The sequence below is a fragment of the Prenolepis imparis genome, unplaced genomic scaffold (genome assembly GCF_030444845.1).
Source record: "Prenolepis imparis isolate NDT839.2.m4 unplaced genomic scaffold, iyPreImpa1.0 SCAF_2, whole genome shotgun sequence".
Lineage (NCBI taxonomy): Eukaryota > Metazoa > Arthropoda > Insecta > Hymenoptera > Formicidae > Prenolepis > Prenolepis imparis.
In genome coordinates, this window is record NW_028141160.1 from 18,194,517 (window position 1) to 18,213,170 (window position 18,654).

The 18,654-nt window shown below is 32.8% G+C and overlaps 3 protein-coding genes and 1 long non-coding RNA gene across 4 annotated transcripts; 2 read left to right on the top strand and 2 right to left on the bottom strand.

The window, feature by feature from the left end:
• Window positions 1-139: 139 nt before the first annotated feature.
• Window positions 140-6,853, top strand: Reps (RALBP1 associated Eps domain containing). The gene is made up of 5 exons (XM_083031445.1): window positions 140-794; window positions 1,315-2,590; window positions 2,658-2,722; window positions 2,873-3,086; window positions 3,371-6,853. Exons 1-5 carry the CDS (start codon window positions 621-623, stop codon window positions 3,550-3,552), a joined length of 1,911 nt encoding a protein of 636 aa, XP_082887571.1. The 5' UTR covers window positions 140-620; the 3' UTR covers window positions 3,553-6,853.
• On the bottom strand, window positions 6,841-10,960 carry LOC145932472 (glyceraldehyde-3-phosphate dehydrogenase). The gene is made up of 5 exons (XM_083031446.1): window positions 10,810-10,960; window positions 8,751-8,847; window positions 8,433-8,672; window positions 8,082-8,336; window positions 6,841-7,982 (listed from the first exon to the last, which is right to left on the bottom strand). Exons 1-5 carry the CDS (start codon window positions 10,947-10,949, stop codon window positions 7,554-7,556), a joined length of 1,161 nt encoding a protein of 386 aa, XP_082887572.1. The 5' UTR covers window positions 10,950-10,960; the 3' UTR covers window positions 6,841-7,553.
• On the top strand, window positions 10,861-17,881 carry LOC145932474 (uncharacterized). The gene is made up of 4 exons (XR_014424705.1): window positions 10,861-11,334; window positions 17,260-17,500; window positions 17,603-17,675; window positions 17,775-17,881. It is a non-coding gene; the product is annotated as an uncharacterized LOC145932474 (long non-coding RNA).
• Window positions 11,388-15,066, bottom strand: LOC145932473 (glyceraldehyde-3-phosphate dehydrogenase). The gene is made up of 7 exons (XM_083031447.1): window positions 14,989-15,066; window positions 14,734-14,857; window positions 14,297-14,412; window positions 13,735-13,986; window positions 12,911-13,086; window positions 12,118-12,315; window positions 11,388-11,892 (listed from the first exon to the last, which is right to left on the bottom strand). The coding sequence occupies exons 1-7, from the start codon at window positions 15,064-15,066 to the stop codon at window positions 11,760-11,762; spliced, it is 1,077 nt and encodes a 358-aa protein (XP_082887573.1). The 3' UTR covers window positions 11,388-11,759.
• Window positions 17,882-18,654: the final 773 nt, after the last annotated feature.

The following is an 18,654-nucleotide window of genomic DNA, read 5'->3' on the forward strand; positions in this document are numbered from 1 at the left end:
ATATAATTTCTATATATAATATATATATAATATGATATTATATAGTATATATATAGTTATTCATACAGTCGAACCCCTGTAATTAATATACGTGATTCGTAAGAAGAGAGAGAGAAATATTCAGATACTAGAAAAAGGCAGGAAAATGCAAGAAAATACAGAACGCGCAACTTTAAATAATCGCATTTTTAATCGATTTATCTCGAGTTTCCCGCCAAAATCGAGTCGACCGATGCGAGGGACTGGAGTTAGCGCGCATAGACCGGCCGGAAGATGGCGAAGATGCACGTCGAAGTTAGTCCACACGGATTATGGTAATGTCAAACATTGCACCAGCCAGGCAGGCAGTCAACCAGCCGAGCCGGAGATAGCGATCATCCGATACTTAATCGCGCACGGGGGTGTAGCTTGTAAACGAACGTTTCTCTCGCCCCGAGATCTCGCGCGACGAGATGTGACAGATCACTGACAGATCGGCTTCCCGCAAACCGTGAAGTAGACCGTGTCGCGCGAAGGAGCGGAGAAGGACGTAAGTAAGGGAAGAAGAAAAGAAGTTCAACCAGAACCAGAAGACGGTGACAGAAACCGGGGACAGCCGGGGACGTCCTCGACCGTTCAAGATGGATTGGGAGCTGATAACGATGGCGAGTCTGCATCTGACAGCGACCGAGCATCGCTATTACGGTGACATATTCATATACTGCTGCGAGAACACGGACAGTGATAGCGTATCCGTTATTAAAGTCGCCGAGTTGTTGCGCTCGGCTAACTTACCCAGGGATATTACGATAAAGGTGAGTTTGAGAGACGGCTGATTCGAGTCTGATATTTTTGGTATTTTTTTTCTTCCAGCGCGAATAGAATTCATCTAGTCTTCGAGAGATCTCGTCGTCTCGTTGTTGTTGAAATCAAATATAATGTAGATTAAATGTAGGTTGAAACGTCAGGTTTGTGCTCGTGGAGGTTATGTCGGGTAATAGTCAGCTGAATCAATTAATCCGCTGGTGGGAGCATATTGAATCATTTCCGCTTTCGTTATCTAGGGCATCGCACCGTTTTAAATTTTTATGCTCTAATACATTAAAGTAAAGTGCACGTTATTTTTAATGCAAAGCAGGTTGCTGTCATTAGAATGATGATCATGAAATCATTAATATTTTAAAGAAAAATAAATTTTTTAAATAGAAATTGATTTACTTATTAAAATATCTGATAAATTAATTTACGATGTACAGATATTGATATATTATAGAAATATATCAACTATATATTGCTATATATTTGTTAGTAACAAATGATTCTTTCAATTTATAGATATTGGATATTTGCATTGGAACTAAAAACAATACACATCTGGGCAAGAAGCAGTTTTATGCAGTATTGAAACTGATAGCGGTTCATCAGGCTGGCTTGGAAATCTCCAGAGATATGATAACTGCATCTTTGGATGTTATTACTTTACCAAGATTTACATGGCCGACCTCCGGTAATGAGGATGGCAGAAGGAGTTCAGATTCAACTAGAGGAATAAAGGGTAGACATCATCCTCCAGAAAGTACTACCGAAAGTGAAAGTGAAGCAGAATCTCCACGTGAGACTGGTGGCAGCACAGATTCCCCTACGCCAACAAACAGCGTGACTCAAGAGAGGAACGATGGTATGTTGGGTGGTGAGACAATCCTGGACTCTGTTTCTGGAGGCTGGCAAGGTTTACTGGTTTCCGAAGAGCAAAGACAGCTATTGGGTACAGAGGAGGAGAGTTCGGAACGTCATAGCAGTGATGAAGGTGAAGGGGAAGGCGATGGTTCGGGTTTCCCACCGGAAGAAGTATGGATTATCAGTGATGAGCAACGTGATTATTACGCTGCGCAGTTCGCGCAGCTGCAGCCTGATCCGGAAGGTCTTCTGGCGGGGCCTGTGGCCAGAACATTTTTCGAAAAGTCGCGACTTCCCGTTTCCGAGTTAAGACGTATTTGGCAGCTCGCAGATGTTACTAGGGACGGAGCGCTCAGTTTACAAGAATTTTATGTAGCCATGCATCTTGTGGTGCTAAGGAGAAATCATGTGCCTCTACCCGACGTTTTACCTCCGTCCTTGTCAATTCCTTTAGTCATGCAAACAACAACTGCCGCACCGCAAATTCTACCGGCAACAACCGCTCAAAAATCGCCGCCGAATTCCGCGAATGCCCGCGAGAAGAATAAGGAATGGACGAAGTTCGTAGATTCGCCGACCGGAGCGAGTAGTTCGGTCACCAGTCCAGGTTTGCAGCTAGTGAATTTCGATTTCCAAAAGTCAGCCGTCGAGAGAGACCCGAAGATTTTGCATCCGGTGCCGTTGCGTTTAACGCCCGAAGCGGCAATTCTTGCTTCTGGCGCCAACGGCAGCAGTAGCAGTTGCACTACCTTGGTGGACGATGATCTGCAACACTCTGCGGCGTCATTAGTGCAACGACCTCTTACGAAGAAATCCTCCGCGACTCCTGAAGACGCTGTAATTGTGACTCCCAAGAAGGAACCACCGCCTCCACCGCCACCCAGACCTTACAGAACACACGCTCGCAGTTCTAGTCTCGATCTTAATAAATTAGGTATGTGTTGCTGATAATTCGTTCAAAAATGTTGTTGCTGTTTTTACTCATGCACATATTCTTGTAGGAAAAAATGGTCAAAGTTTTCTTGGGGCACCACCACTAGTACCACCTAGAATATCTCCAGGAATCGTAAGTATTCTTTATATGTAATAAGAAACTCTTTTCTCATTTTTAAAGAGAAGCACTTTATATATCTTAAAATAATATTATTTTTACAACGTATTTAAAACAGATATTATGATATTTTACGAAAGATCTAATGATCCATTTTTGTTGCAGACTTCGCCTCGTAAATTAGTCGGACAAAGAAGTGAGGGCGAGGGACAAAGAACATTAAGTGAAAGTCAAGCTTTTATTGCTGACTTCTCTCATTTTTCACCCAAGAGTGAACTGCCTGAGACTACGATACCATCCATAGAAAATACGGTGCCACAATCTCAACAATTCACTGGAGTCTGCGGAGCATTTCATATTTATAGAAAACCTAGTCCAAGTAAAAAATCTCATTATTTACTCTCTCAACAATAACAATTTAGCATTTTCTCTTTATATTAATTATATAAAACTTTTTTTTTATATATATAAAATGTGTAAACTTTCTGATTAATATTATTATATTTAAGCTGGAATTTGGTTTTTTTTTTAAAGGAAAATGAATTTGCGAAGATCTTAAAAACATTTTTTTTTATAAAACAGATGCTTTAAATTATTTTTTTAACTCATATTTTTGTTTCTCCTAATTATACCTGATAGTTAAAATGTAATTTCTTGTTACAGAACGAGATGGCGGTGAAGAAGATAATAAAGACGAAACCGAGGACGGGAAAAAATTAACCTTACAAGAATTAAGGGAGAAGAATGCAGAATTACGCTTAGTCTGTGAAGAACTGACACGAGAACTAGCTAGCGCGCTCCAAGAACGTATAAATCTGCGTGCTAAACTTCTGCTCTTGACTTGATGTGATTACTATTCACTATCATTCATTCGATCAAAGCCACATGAGGTATTGTATCCTCAATTCATTGTAAACATCTGTATTTAATATGTTATGCTAGTCTAAAATTCTTCTTTTCCCAACGATATATTCATTCATATTCATAATAATCGATCAAGCTTGCAAAAAAGTTACACCAATTACTTTTATTTTCAGATATATTGTAGTAAATAGAATCTTAAATCATGTGCATTTTGAATTGTGCATATAGAGAAAAGTAAACTTTTAACTTACGCGGATGTATTTGCAATATTAAAAAATGCAATATTTTAAAGTATCTCAGAAACTAGAAAAGTCCGACAGATGATTAAGGATTCTATTGTGCATATGATTCAGGATTCTATCCACTATAATATATGTGCAAATTAAAGTGAACAGTGAGATATAATTTTTTTTGCAAATTTTACATAATAATCAATGTAAATGGGCAAATATAGCAAGGGAAATTCACAAAAAAGATTATTTATAGGTATTTTACTTGAGAATGAAAGAAGAATATGATATAAATTATAAATTGTGTATATACAAAACTCTAATTATACATAAATGATCTATACATATTGAGATTTATGAATGTTTATGAATTTGCTTTTGTCAAGTTGATTGTTCACGTTTATATGCAAGAAAAAGTGTTAAGAAATTCGCTAAAGCTTAATGCTTATATTATCAACTTCCTCTGTGATTTATTGACACTTGTGTGCGTGTGTGTTATATTTCACATAATAACTTCCTTTTTCATCGCTATAGATTTAGATGTATATTTCCAAGGTTGACGAGACCAGAGGGGAGAGACAGTAAATGTTACCGAGTCTGACAATCCGAAAGGGACTTGTAAGCTAATTTTTGTAACACATTTTTTAATAATATCAGTATTAATCGATTGGTTTTGATATTCTTGTAGGTTTTTCTAGGATGAGAAAGAATTAACACATCATATTGTCATCAATGCTATTTTAGTATTTGTTTCTTGCTTGAGAATGATCTTAAAACACGTTAAAGTTACATTGATTATCTGTTTTCATCAAAATTCTATCAATAACAAGGTGAAACAACTTGACAATCTAATAATAAATCTTATTCGACGAGTAATCATATATTGTATACCTAAATGCAATAGATATTCTATGATAATTTCTTTTTCTTCTATATTACATTTTTATGCATAAAAATGAAAAGATGTGGAGCTTTTTCAAATATCTCGCGTTCTAACTGTGAAAGTTTATCTAAATAATCAAATTTGTATAGTAATATTTAGGAAATATCGTTGAAATACTTATTGTTATACACATTGGAAGTCTTTTGCTAAACGATGCTTTACTCGTCATGACGCGTTCTTGGTAACATATACTTACTATAATAATAATAAGATAAGAAATTGAAATGCTGTGGATAGCTCGGGATTTATTAATATTGAGAATATTTGTCATTCGGCCATTTCAGGTTCCTGACGCTGTACATGAATTAAGGAATTTTAAGTGAAAATTATTACGTTGTCATAACAAATAACTAAGACATAAAAAATTCATTTGATTGTTATAAGTAAAAGATCTTGTGTCTAGATTAAGGGATGGGAATTCATAAAAAGAATCTTCGTTCCTTACAGTGAAATTAATTCCTTATCTCTTGATCACTTACTTTAATCACACAGTGGCCAATTCTCTCAAAAATCTTCTTAAAATTTCTCAGTTATACAAAATGGCAAGGAACTTCTGATGTAATGTTCTAATTCGAAAGTACTTTTTCATAATTTATTTTTGATATCTGCGATCGGGATGTGTATGCGCGTATAAAATTCTGGAGTATAGCAATATGTGATTTTTGTCATCGACAAGACTCTTCTGCTTTCCTTGCAGAACGAGATATTGTGTTTTACTACGAGAATACTGCTCACAAAATAGTATTTTAACGATGCGTGAAGTTTTATTTATTGCTTTTTATTATGTTATCTTGCTTTAAATCAATTTCTTACATATATTTTTACATATGTGTAAGCGTAATCTCTTGTTATCTTTAACTAAGTATTGTGTCCAGTTTATTGTGTAAAGTTTAAATTTACTACTGAGCTTTGTCAAAAAAGATTTGCACCGATGTCTTACAAGTCACATAATTTTGTACATCTAATTTTTTATTTTTTTCCATCATTTATCTTTTCAAAAATTTGCTGATTTGCATACCCGAATACGCATTTTTGAGAGTGTGTATATTTTTATATAACTATATAAAATCTTCACATAAAAAAGATAACTAAGGAACGAGATAATCAGGACTGTTACTTTGCTTCGCGTGATAACAAGAGTATAATCTATATAAAATACCTATTAAATGTTAAAAAAAGATATATGAGAAAAAAAAACATGAAATCTGCAGGAACAGAATATTTCGGAAATGAATTTATATATATATATATATATATATATATATATATATATACATATATATGATGTTCAGAATCAATTCGCGTTAAATATGTCGAGTTTAGTGTATTAATTCATTGAAATGATTATATCGATTTCTATTATATTGTACATTTAAAGAAATATGCGCTATAGTTAATACAGACTATTCAAAACATGAGAAAAATATAGATCTATCAGAGCTACAAAATCAATATAATAGTCTGTTTTCTCTATCTACTCATATAGATATTTTTAATAGCTCACACATATACGATTGCCTCACATTAAACATGTGAGCAAAGTTACTTTTACTTGAATAATACAATTTTTAAACCAGTTTTTTTTCGAAAATTTAGCCTTTATGTGGCGTAGTTCTATATCAGTCTCAGCACTCCATTCTCTCAAAAATCGCCATTTCTCTATATCTTTATATATTAATCCGTGATTATAAATGTAAAAGAGATTTTTGTCATGCGTTCATAAATATTTTCTGTTTACTATATAAATGGCAGATCAATAAATTTGCCAAGTGATCGTTGTTACTAAACTAATAACTCTTTGTGCCATATAACGCGAAATTTTAAAGTTTGTATTACTATCATTAACGATGAGAGCGATAGTATTATCTTGTTAAATACAAATCACGGAACCATTTAGAGAGATAAAATCTTAACAATGAATCTTGGGACAAAATAAATCTTTTGTAATTGTTTAGATACTGTGTAAAAATTGTATAAGGTAATGCTTATATTAGAATTATCTTCGACTTATCCGTCTGAGATCTTGTAAAAAAAAAAATATAATGTAGATTATACATATATACAAAATATCTGTCGAATATGAATAAAGGAACTACTTTAGTTTCATAATAATTTTTATTGATGTCATTGTATGAATGGAAAATAATGTTAATCGTACAGAAGAAAATTACAAGTACTTATAATGTATTTCTAGTGTACGAATGAACGAGTGATGAAAGGCGAGTATATATGCTTGTAATTCTATCACGGTAAGATACAAGTATAATAAAATCTCCGTACTCGTGACAAAGCTATCCTTCGTTTTCTGACAAATAAAATTGTTCGAGTTTATTGTGAATAGAATGAAATTTAACTTTAATTTCTATTGTCATACATTTCTCTCTACTTTTATTTCGCCTCGATTTTATGCAGCATAAATTTCGCGATTATAGGTAGTTGCATAATATTTATGTGACAATATTCACATTTTTATTTACGATTCGCTGAATCAACTCTGATACAGTTGTAACCAGATAAATATAGATTTTCAAATACGATAGATACTAAGAGCCTGTCTTATTGTTTTATATTCCAATTAACGATGAACACACCGCTTTATCTACAACTCTATTAACTGTGCGAGAAAGAACGTATGCTACACGTCTTACTTTATTCCGTGTATATCTCTGCTACAAGTTAGTAATGATGCTGATTAAATACGGTGTTTTTTACAACAGCTTTTTTTACAGTGATATGCACCATACAGCGATTGATTGAGCTATAAAGACGCGAATGAATAATCGAGAAACTGTTTAGTTGCGGAAACTGTTTAGTTGTCCTTGCTCTGCATGAACTTGATCAAGTCGATGACTCGACTGGAATAACCGAATTCATTGTCATACCACGAGATCAGCTTTACAAAGTTGTCGTTGAGAGGTATACCAGCCTTAGCGTCGAAGATACTGGAGTGGTTGTCGCCGATGAAATCGGACGAGACAACATCATCCTCGGTGTAACCCAAAATACCATTCAGAGGACCCTCGGAAGCTTCCTTTATTTTGGCTTTGATAGCTTCGTACGTGGCAGGCTTGGCAAGTCGAACCGTCAAATCAACCACGGACACATTATGTACGGGTACGCGGAAAGCCATGCCGGTGAGTTTCCCATTGAGAGCTGGAATAACCTTGCCGACTGCTTTAGCAGCACCAGTTGCAGCGGGAATAATATTTTGCGCCGCACCACGACCATCACGCCACAGCTGTCATCAAAAAAAGCACAGTAAAGAATGTTATATAATGACATGATGTTAATTTTAAATGATATTTTTGCTATGTGTAGTTATATGTGTCATATGTACCTTGCCAGAAGGTCCATCGACGGTTTTCTGAGTAGCCGTAATCGCATGTACGGTTGTCATGAGACCCTCGACAATCTCGAAGTTGTCATGGACCACCTTGGCGAGAGGTGCCAAGCAGTTGGTGGTGCAGGAGGCGTTGGAGACTACCTTGTTGCTCGGATCGTAAGCTTCCAAGTTTACACCGACTACGAACATTGGTGCATCAGCCGACGGAGCGGAGATGACGACCTTCTTGGCACCGCCTTCCAAGTGAGCCTGTAAATACGCCAAAAGACATTGAACTCAAAAATATTCGAGAACCAGTGAATTGAATGTAAATTATTTATCTTATTCTGATCTCTCAGGACATACAGATGCCTTCTCGATGGTCGTGAACACGCCGGTGGATTCGACGATGTACTCGGCACCAGCCTTCGCCCAAGGAATCGCCTTCGGTTCGCGCTCGCTGAAGACGGCAATCTTACTTCCATTTACAACGAGGCAGTTACCCTCGGCCTTGACTTCTCCCTTGAACTTGCCGTGGGTGGAGTCATATTTAAACATGTAGACCATGTAGTCGAGACCGATGAAGGGATCATTGATGGCGACGACCTGGTTGATAGAGATTTCGGAGTAGTAAAATGACAGCGATTTGGTACGATTCGCAAATCGATCAGCTGATCAATGTACCTGACCACCGCGTTCCAAGGCAGCTCTCAGCACCAGACGGCCGATACGGCCAAATCCATTAATTCCGATTTTGCTCATGTCGTCCTCTTGATTGCAACTGGAAAATCGATAGATGAGAGTATTATAAGGTGTTGCATGACGGCCGTGTATTTTCTGCGCGATTGCAGTCAGTGACGCCGGTATAGTCACGTGAAACAGATGTGAGAAAATTAATCTCATCATAACGAGCCTCATTATTAGATATGTAGGTTAGGCTTTAGAATGTGCGATTTATGATGACTGTGATGTATCATTTATTTCTTCGCTATTCTCGAGATACTAATTACTTTGCATTTCAAGGATATTGATAAATATCGCGTAAATTAAAATTGATATTAATTATCGATGCTGTTATTTTTGTATCTCACGTATGATTTAAAAATTATTAATTATGCATTACTGTACTTAGATAGATTATCTTGTTTTATTAAGTAAAGATTACGTTGTTTAAAGCGAATTTCTCACGATATTATTTGCATTCACAAAATATGTTATTTTATTATATATTAAACAGATAAATTAAAAATTTTTTCAATATTTGCGTCCTAAAAATACGATTAATAATAAAATGTAATTATCGAAGAGATTGGTTCATAACTGCTTACGTAATTTCCAATATAAAATTCGATTTAATCTTGACTTAACGACTTGACTACGAAAGCAGCTGTGACAGCAATATCTTGGCACAATGCTCGGGAACACGACGTCGGATTGGACAAGCAGATCTTGGAGGTCAAGCAAGGTTAAAGCGGGGTGTGTGTCTAAGTTTTTTTAACAGCTCGACATCCTTGAGGATGATCATGATCTGGCATGCATGGAATTATCAGATAGTATTTGATAAAATTAATATGAATCATATGATGTCGGCATCATTCGATAATTAGACACATGATCTCGCGATTTCATCTGATATAATTTGCATCGAAGAAACTTGGGATTTACGATCTCGTCAAACATATAGACGAATAAAAAGTTATACAAATATAATTACTTTTATGTTAATATTACAACATAAACACAATTAAATTTTTCGTGAGTGCAATCAATTTTTTTGTAATTATTATATGTATTATATCTTAAGAAAATTTTATTCGTATTCGAGTATCAAAATTACGATAATTTTGTGTTTATTCATATAGCTCGTACCTAATCTTTTTATTATAAATATTAATCGAAAATTGATTCTTACAATTCGTTGAATTACTGCATCACAAAATAATTTATTATGTTTAAATTTTTTCTTCAAATATTTGAAATATAAAATATACATATATGAAAATAATAAAGTGTAAGAACAGCACAGTTAAATAAGCAGAGATTAATTAAAGTAAATGATTGTATCTCTTACGATATTTAATAAAAATAATATTGTTACTAATATATCTCTGCAGTGACTTTTATATTTAATGACATAAAATCTTTAATGAAAATTGTGAAAGAATTATAATATGCTAATGCTACATAACTGATGCAATGTATGTAATACAATAATAATCTCGACATGCAAATTATATTTTAAACGACTAACAATATTCAATCAACTAGGACTTGTGATACGGTACGCCAAATATCGGTCCTATTAATAGGCACGTAATTGTTGAGCAATAATATTGATCGTGTAAGGACCATTTAACGATCGTCATCTATACGAAGGACATTTCTCGCGATTATAATTGTCGCGACCGGCATAAAGATATACTTCATCTCTCATCGTTACATCATCGCGACATATCGCGTTTCTCGAAAGTTCTCCTGTAGAAATGCAGGAAACTGATCATCTCTCGCATAATTACGATGGGATGATCGTCCATTCGACGTCATGAGAATGGCCGGTGCGGCATACATCGCGAAAATGGGAGACGCGACATTCGTACGACACATATGTACGTTTGACAGATAAACTCCATGTAACAGACAACAGACCGAACGAGCGACCGGCGACGATGATTCATCACGACGCATCTCAATGGAGAACATAAAATTAGGAGATACAGTGTAAAGGCGATAGGATGATACTCACCACACGTAAGAAAGATCAGTTCCGTCCGTCCCGGCTACTAACGAAGTAGTGTCATTTGAAGGGCACGGATCACTAATATAAACCACACCCGTCCTGCGCTGGCGCGTAACTGACGACGTCTCCTCAGTCTCGTGCATCATCGGCGACGCTCGTTGTCACGTGACCTTCGCCGTGTCACATGACCACTGACGCAGCATCACGTGACCGTAGTCGTGTCACATGACCACTGACGCGGAGTCACGTGGGTACTTGGGGGTCACGTGACCCGATTATCGCCTTGTGACGCGCCGCGAAGTTCGACCGACGCCGGTGTCGGTTGAAGTTTGATTTTTATCGTCTTTTCTCAGGTCTATTTCAAGAGTCGAGTCAGTGTTTCGAAGTAAATATGTACTCCTTTGAAAGCATGAGTATGATATACATACATATATATTCAGTTAAAAGTTAGGTTAGGTTGTGTGTTTATTATCGTTGTGTTTATTTCACGGTTCACGCGAATGAGAGAGCAAGGACGAGTGTGCATGGAAGGTAAGGACAAAAGTACAAAAATTCTCTTTCTTTTGTTTTGAAAGTTCCCTCATACTTTTAATTGCTCGTAAAGTGTCATTGATGTCAGACACATCAGTAATAGTCTATGCAAGATGTACAATATATGATGTACAATATACATAGTTACAATAGGAAAATTATAGTTTTTACAGCTTTTCATAACCTGCTTTCATAACCGGTATTTTATAACCTGCTTTTACATACAGAGACAAATGCTTTGACTTCACATATAGAATGCTTTTATTTTTCAATTTCTATTCACATCTTGGAGACATCTACTTCGATAAACATCAGCAGAAACATTTACTCTACTTTAATTATGTAAAGAAAGCATGCAATTGTGTATCCATAACTAAAGTAAATGTTCGAATTTTCATTATGTATGATTAAATAATCTTTAAGCGTCACCATACTTGACGGCTTGGTCCAGGTACAGGTTCAGGTTCAGGTACAGGAACAGGAACACCGTGATCGGCGTCGTACATGTATTGAATCAGATCGATTATACGATATGCGTAACCATATTCATTGTCATACCTGTAAAAAGATCGAAACTTTCAATATTAATACCATATATTTCTCTAATCGAGGAAAAATTAAATTCCTAGGATATAAATGCTATATATCGAACATAGATCGCGCATAAATTTTGAATATTATAAATTAAATATTTTATATATATTTTTAAATATTTTATTTATTTATATGATTTATAAGTTTTGAGAGAAATTTTTTTTATAACGATATTAATAATATTATTACCAGGCGACGATCTTGATGAAAGTACTGTTCTGTGGAATAATGCTTGCGTGGGCGTCGAACACGCAGGAATATTTAGTGTTATTGAAATCCGACGACACACAATCATCTTCCGTGTATCCCAGCACGTCTTTCAGGTTTCCATCGGCTGCTTCTCTCATCACTTTTTTCACTTTTTCGTATGTTGTCGGTTTCTTAATTCTGACGCGATATCGCGAAAAATCGGAAACGGTTTTCAAGCACAAGAATATCGACTCATATCTCGCATATTTAGTGTCAAATATGATCGTTTGAATCTTATCAAATAGATATATGTTAGCATTAAAGAAATCGTACATTGTTGTTTCAAACGGATTTTTATATATATTAATGTAATATTAAAGCTTATGCACGGAGAGAATTTTCTCTTAGAATTTACCCTGAAAATCATGGTAATCGTGGGACAATATGGTATGGAAAGAATTTTATGAGAATTTCTCTGATCAATATTTATCACAAGAAAAATAATAATATCTACACACACTAAAATATAAAACATGTTTCATTAATTTTACTAAACTGCATGGTAAAATTAATCAAACATATTTTATATTTTATTGTGATAGATATTATTTTTTATTGTGATAAATATTAATCAAAGAAATTCTCATAAAATTCTTTCCATACCATATTATTGTCCCACGATTACCATGATTTTCAGGGTAAATTCTAAGAGAAAATTTTCTCTGTGTGCCATTGTCAGATTTTATGGGTCAATTATTTGAAAAATTTGTGGCGAGTCTGCATGCAATGTTACCTGAATGTCATATCGCATACTGAAACGTTAGGGATAGGTACTCTAAATGCTGTGGCTGAGATCTTGTTCTTGAGTTCGGGGATAATTTTGGCTAATGACTTGTTGGCGCCGGTTGCAGTCGGAATGATATTCTGGAGAGCTCCTCTCCCGTCCCTCCATAATGCGCTAGGCCCACACTGCAGCAAAAATAATCGAGCGAAATCTAATGTAAAGCTTTGATAATTATTTACTTTTCTTGATTTAATTAAGGTAAATAAATCATGATGTTGTCTCTAAGAAAAAAAAATTATCGAAAAAAAAATTATCGAAGATAGAAACTCAAAAATATATATTGTACAAAAAGAATTTTCTCTTAGAATTTACCCTGAAAATCATGGTAATCGTGGGACAATACGGTATAGAAAGAATTTTATGAGAATTTCTCTGATTACTATTTATCACAATGAAAATAATAATATCTATCACAATAAAATATAAAACATGTTTGATTAATTTTAATATACAGTTTAGTAGTACTATACAGTTTAGTAAAATTAATCAAACATGTTTTATATTTTATTGAGATAGATATTATTATTTTTATTGTAATAAAAGTAATCCGAAAAATTCTCATAAAATTCTTTCCATATCATATTGTCCCACGATTATCATGATTTTCAGGGTAAATTCTAAGAGAAAATTCTCTTAGTGTATGATAAATACATAATTAAATAATCAAAAAAACATTAGCCTTTTATGCGTTTTCTTATAGATATCTTGTAGTAATTTTTTTGTACGCAAAAAATATTATTAGCATTAAAGCTTTATATTAGATTGCGAATAACCTTCTCTATCGGACCATCCACGGTCCTTTGATTTGCTGTCACCGCGTGTATACTTGTTATCATTGCTCCGAGAACCTCGAAGTTGTCGTGCATAATTTTGACGATTGGAGCTGCACAGTTTGTAGTACAGGATGTAGCAGAGACGATTCTCTCCTTAAGATCGTAAGACGTATGATTGACTCCGAAAACGAGCATCGGTACATCGATCGACGGTGCGGTGATAATAATTTTCTTCGCACCGCTAGAATGTAACTGTAAAAGTTATCACGTAGTGTTAGGATTACGATTTTAAAAAATAAAATTGCACAATATAATTCTTTAAATATATATATAATCAAATATTATATGTCTCAAAGATTTTTCAAGAGTTTGAATAAATCTGTTTAAGTCTAATGTAATCGTAATATTAATATAAATCTGATAACTTGATAAAAATAAATTTTTTTTCTTTTTTTCAGAATTTGGAGGGTAGCCTAGAAGTTTTATTTATCAACCTGTTACCGTGCGATTATAAAGTGAATATAAGGTAAGTACAAAGAAAAATATTAATTTAGGACCTTACGTTTGCCTTCTCGGAAGTTGTAAATACTCCACTTGCTTCTATGACATATGTCACTCCCTTTTCTTCCCATGGTATGTAAGACGGGTGCGCATTGTGCGATGTGGCAATTCTTCTCTCTCATTGAATATCCAATAATAAATACATTCATGATTTTTTTTATCACATAAAATATTATTATTATATTCTTAAATGTTAGATAAAACAAGAAGTGGTTAGAATATTTTTGAGAGTTTAGAAACTGAAATTTATTATTGTGGAAAACTTTTTCCATTAATTACTATGTACGATTATTTTTTATTATAGCTTTATAGATTATTAAATTTATCAAAATTTACATTATTTTAAAAATATGATTTACAGAGCAGAATAAATTTATTTTATTCAGAGTTTTCTCTATATTTCACTTTTTAAGCACTGAAAATTATAATTATATTTACCACCGCTAACTATAAACTCCTCTTCATACTCCAAAGGAAAAGGACATCGTCCGTGAGTAGAATCGTATTTAAAAAGATATATCATATGTTCGATTGTAAGGAATGGATCGTTGATTAATTTTACCTGTGATATTTATTAATGTATTGCTTATCTACTTTTGTCAATGTATTGTTTATCTACTTTTGTCAATGTATTGTTTATCTACTTTTTGTTAATCAGTGATATATTTATATTGCTCATAATTGAACATTTACTTCAATGGACTTTTCAAAGCAAGCACGAAGACACATTCTGCCTATTCTTCCAAATCCGTTAATTCCTACAACTGCCATGATTTGTATGTGAGATTGTTATTTCAGCTAATATTTATTAATTCTTATTCAGAAAAAAAAACAGTTTAAGAATTTTAAATGACATTGTCTCTCAAACGATAAACAGTGCGAAACTGATTACGAAACTTTACGAGAGAAGTTATATACACGTGTTACAGTTTTGTTTAATCCCTTTCTAAAAAAAAGGTATGTTAAGTCAATTCTCGAAAATTTCGAAGTATTGTTGTCTTTTTTCTTTCATTGACCTATACTACTTACATTTACTACATTATTTTATGTCACCATTTTGCATTTAACTTTTTAATTCATGCTGTCCAAATTAATTAATATTGCTTATTATTTATTATTATATTTATTGATTGATAGTATTTTTATTGACTTATATTACTTTCATCGATCTACACTACTTTCATTGACCTATACTACTTACATTTATTACATTATTTTATGTCACCATTTTGCATTTAACTTTTTAATTCATAATGTCCAAATTAATTAATATTGCTTATTATTTATTATTATATGTATTGATTGATAGTATTTTTATTAATTTATATCACTTTCATTGATCTACACTACTTTCATTGACCTATACTACTTACATTTACTACATTATTTTATGTCACCATTTTGCATTTAACTTTTTAATTCATCATGTCCAAATTAATTAATATTGCTTATTATTTATTGTTATAAGTATTGATAGTATTTTTATTAACTTATGTACACATTTATATATATATATATATATATATATATATATATATATATATACATTTATGTACACATTTATATATGTATATATACATTTATGTATACATTTATATATATATATATATATATATATATATATATATATACATTTATGTACACATTTATATATATATATATATATATATATATATACATTTATGTACTCATTTATATATATATATATATATATATATTTATGTACATATTTATTTCATTAATATACACGATTAATATATCCCGATTAATATTTTTGACAGTTATCAGCTGATTTCTGTCAAAAAATATTAATCACGGATAAAGTATTATAACATATTATACACTGAAAGATTTTTTTCTTAGAATTTACTTTGAAAATCATGGTAATCGTGGGACAATATGATATGGAAAGAATTTTTTGAGAATTTCTCTAATTAATATTTATCACAATAAAAATAATAATATTTATCACAATAAAATATAAAACATGTTTGATTAATTTTACTAAATTGTAGTGTACATGTTTGATTAATTTTACTAAATAGTAAAATTAATCAAACATGTTTTATATTTTATTGTGATAAATATTATTATTTTTATTGTGGTAAATATTTATCAGGGAAATTCTCATAAAATTCTTTCCATATCTTATTGTCTCACGATTACCATGATTTTCAGGGTAAATTCTAAGAGAAAATTCTCTCTGTGTATTACTTACAAAATATTATTATTTTAATTATAATAATATGTTGTAAATATGTAAATAATATTATACGAGTATGTTATAATATATACTTACAATATAAACTTATTTGTCCGCGATTAATATTTTTTGACAAAAATCAGCTGATAACTGTCAAAAATATGAATCGAATTTAAAGTATTAAAATATATATTATTATTTAATTTTATTTTATTTTGGATAAACTGTCTAACTACTGACTCTCGCGATGATAGATGATATTAATATTCTTGGCAGTTATATCATCTGATGTCAAAAAAAATTATTCGATTTTAAAGTATTATAAACATATTATTTACAACATTATTATTTTAATTTTTATAACATATATGTTTATTTTACAATTTTATTAGCAAATTAACACTTTAATAAGCTGATTTAAAAAAAAATATTATTCGAGTTTAAATAAACTTTATATTATCTTTTTAAAAATATTCTTTTTAATATAAAATTGAAGAATGGGGCGCGCGTAGCGCGTTTTTGTGTTGTTGTAGTTTGCTAATGAAATTTTAAAATAATAATATGGTAAAAAATTAAAATAGTAATATGTTGTAAATTGTAAATAATATGTTATAATACTTTATTCTTGATCAATATTTTTTGACAGAAATCAACTGATAACTGTCAAAAATATTAATAAAACGACAATTTGCTAATTCAATTTTAAAATAATAATATGTTATAAAAATTAAAATAGTAATATTTTATTTTATTTGTTACAGGTAGCATTGCTGCGCGCAAGTGCGAGATTCTCGAGTGTCGAACGGACGTTGATTCGTGTGATTATACTTTTTACATCGTTATTTCTCATTGCGCAATATACGTGTCGCGTCGGGAGTGCCGTGTAAAGTGTCGGGCGATCGTAATTATTCATGTTTTCGCGAGTGTCGCGAGTGCTACGAAGGACCAAGAGAGGAGGAGGAGGTCCGGGGAGGCATCGGGCGACAGCGGGGCAACTGTAAGGTATGCAATATGAATATATAATATTTCTTTTAAGGAATACATAGTTTTTGTTATATCTATTTAAGTATCTATATTTAATATGTATTTTATTTGTTATTACAGGTAAGCATTAGTAATAAGAGAGGAGGAGAAGGAGGCTCAGGGAGGCATTGGGCGACACTTGGGCAACTGTGAGGTAAACAAAATAATTATATAATAACATTTCTTTTAAGAAACATATAATTTTTGTTTAAGTATCTATATATATATATATTTTTTTTAAAATTTGTTACAGGTAGCATTGCTGATAAGCTGCGCGCGAGTTTGACTGCGAGATCCTCGAATGTCAAACGGACGTTGATTCGTGCGATTTTAGTTTTCGCATCGTTTTTTCTTATTGCGCAATGTACGCGAAATACGCGTGCGATTCACGCGTCGCGTCGGGAGTGCCGTGTAAAGTGTCGGGCGATCATAATTATTCGTGTTTTCGCGAGTATCGCGAGTGCTACCCTGGACCAAGAGAGGAGGAGGAGGCCCGGGGAGGCATCAGGCGACAGCGGGGCAATTGTGAGGTATGCAAAATACTTAAAAGCATTTTTTTCAAAACTGCATCGAGATATTCCATCATTTCCAGGCTTTTAAAACACCCTGTACACACACTCCATCCTCCCCCCCCACACATGTATATACATAATTTGAATATTTTGTTTTCAGATCAACGTGTGTGCTGTGTACTACAACTCCGCTATTGCACGTATCGGTGAGTGAAAAATTGTTTATTTTGATCAAGTGTTAAAAGTATTATAACACCGCTTTCTAAAAAAGGCATGTAGTCCATTCTCGCAAGTATTGTTATATCTTTTTCGCGATGCTCATTAACTATCTCAATTTGCATACTGTGCGCACATTGTTCGTTATATCGACTTAACATGCCTTTTTTTAGAAAGGGACTAAAATAACAAGCGCGGGCTACACGAGTGCCATTTTTCGATTTTATACAAAAAAGAATGACATTTTTATTGTATAATGTTTATTTAAACTTGATTAATATTTTTTGACAGAAATCAGCTGATTAAAGCGTTAATTTGCTAATTAAATTAAATTTTAAAATAAGAATCGGTTATAAAAATTAAAATAATAATATGTTTTAAATAATATGTTAATTCCTTAAACTT

Excerpts from the sequence above, each read along its gene's own strand:
- Reps (XM_083031445.1), top strand. The coding sequence starts at position 621 with ATGGATTGGGAGCTGATAACGATGGCGAGTCTGCATCTGACAGCGACC. Across the intron at positions 795-1,314 it reads CCAGGGATATTACGATAAAG|ATATTGGATATTTGCATTGG; the intron begins GTGAGTTTGAGA and ends TTCAATTTATAG. Across the intron at positions 2,723-2,872 it reads CTAGAATATCTCCAGGAATC|ACTTCGCCTCGTAAATTAGT; the intron begins GTAAGTATTCTT and ends TTTTTGTTGCAG.
- LOC145932472 (XM_083031446.1), bottom strand. The coding sequence starts at position 10,949 with ATGATGCACGAGACTGAGGAGACGTCGTCAGTTACGCGCCAGCGCAGG. Across the intron at positions 8,673-8,750 it reads CCTTGGAACGCGGTGGTCAG|GTCGTCGCCATCAATGATCC; the intron begins GTACATTGATCA and ends TCTATCAACCAG. Across the intron at positions 7,983-8,081 it reads TCGATGGACCTTCTGGCAAG|CTGTGGCGTGATGGTCGTGG; the intron begins GTACATATGACA and ends TTTTGATGACAG.
- LOC145932473 (XM_083031447.1), bottom strand. The coding sequence starts at position 15,066 with ATGGCAGTTGTAGGAATTAACGGATTTGGAAGAATAGGCAGAATGTGT. Across the intron at positions 12,316-12,910 it reads GTATGCGATATGACATTCAG|AATTAAGAAACCGACAACAT; the intron begins GTAACATTGCAT and ends ATATCGCGTCAG. Across the intron at positions 11,893-12,117 it reads TTCATCAAGATCGTCGCCTG|GTATGACAATGAATATGGTT; the intron begins GTAATAATATTA and ends ATCTTTTTACAG.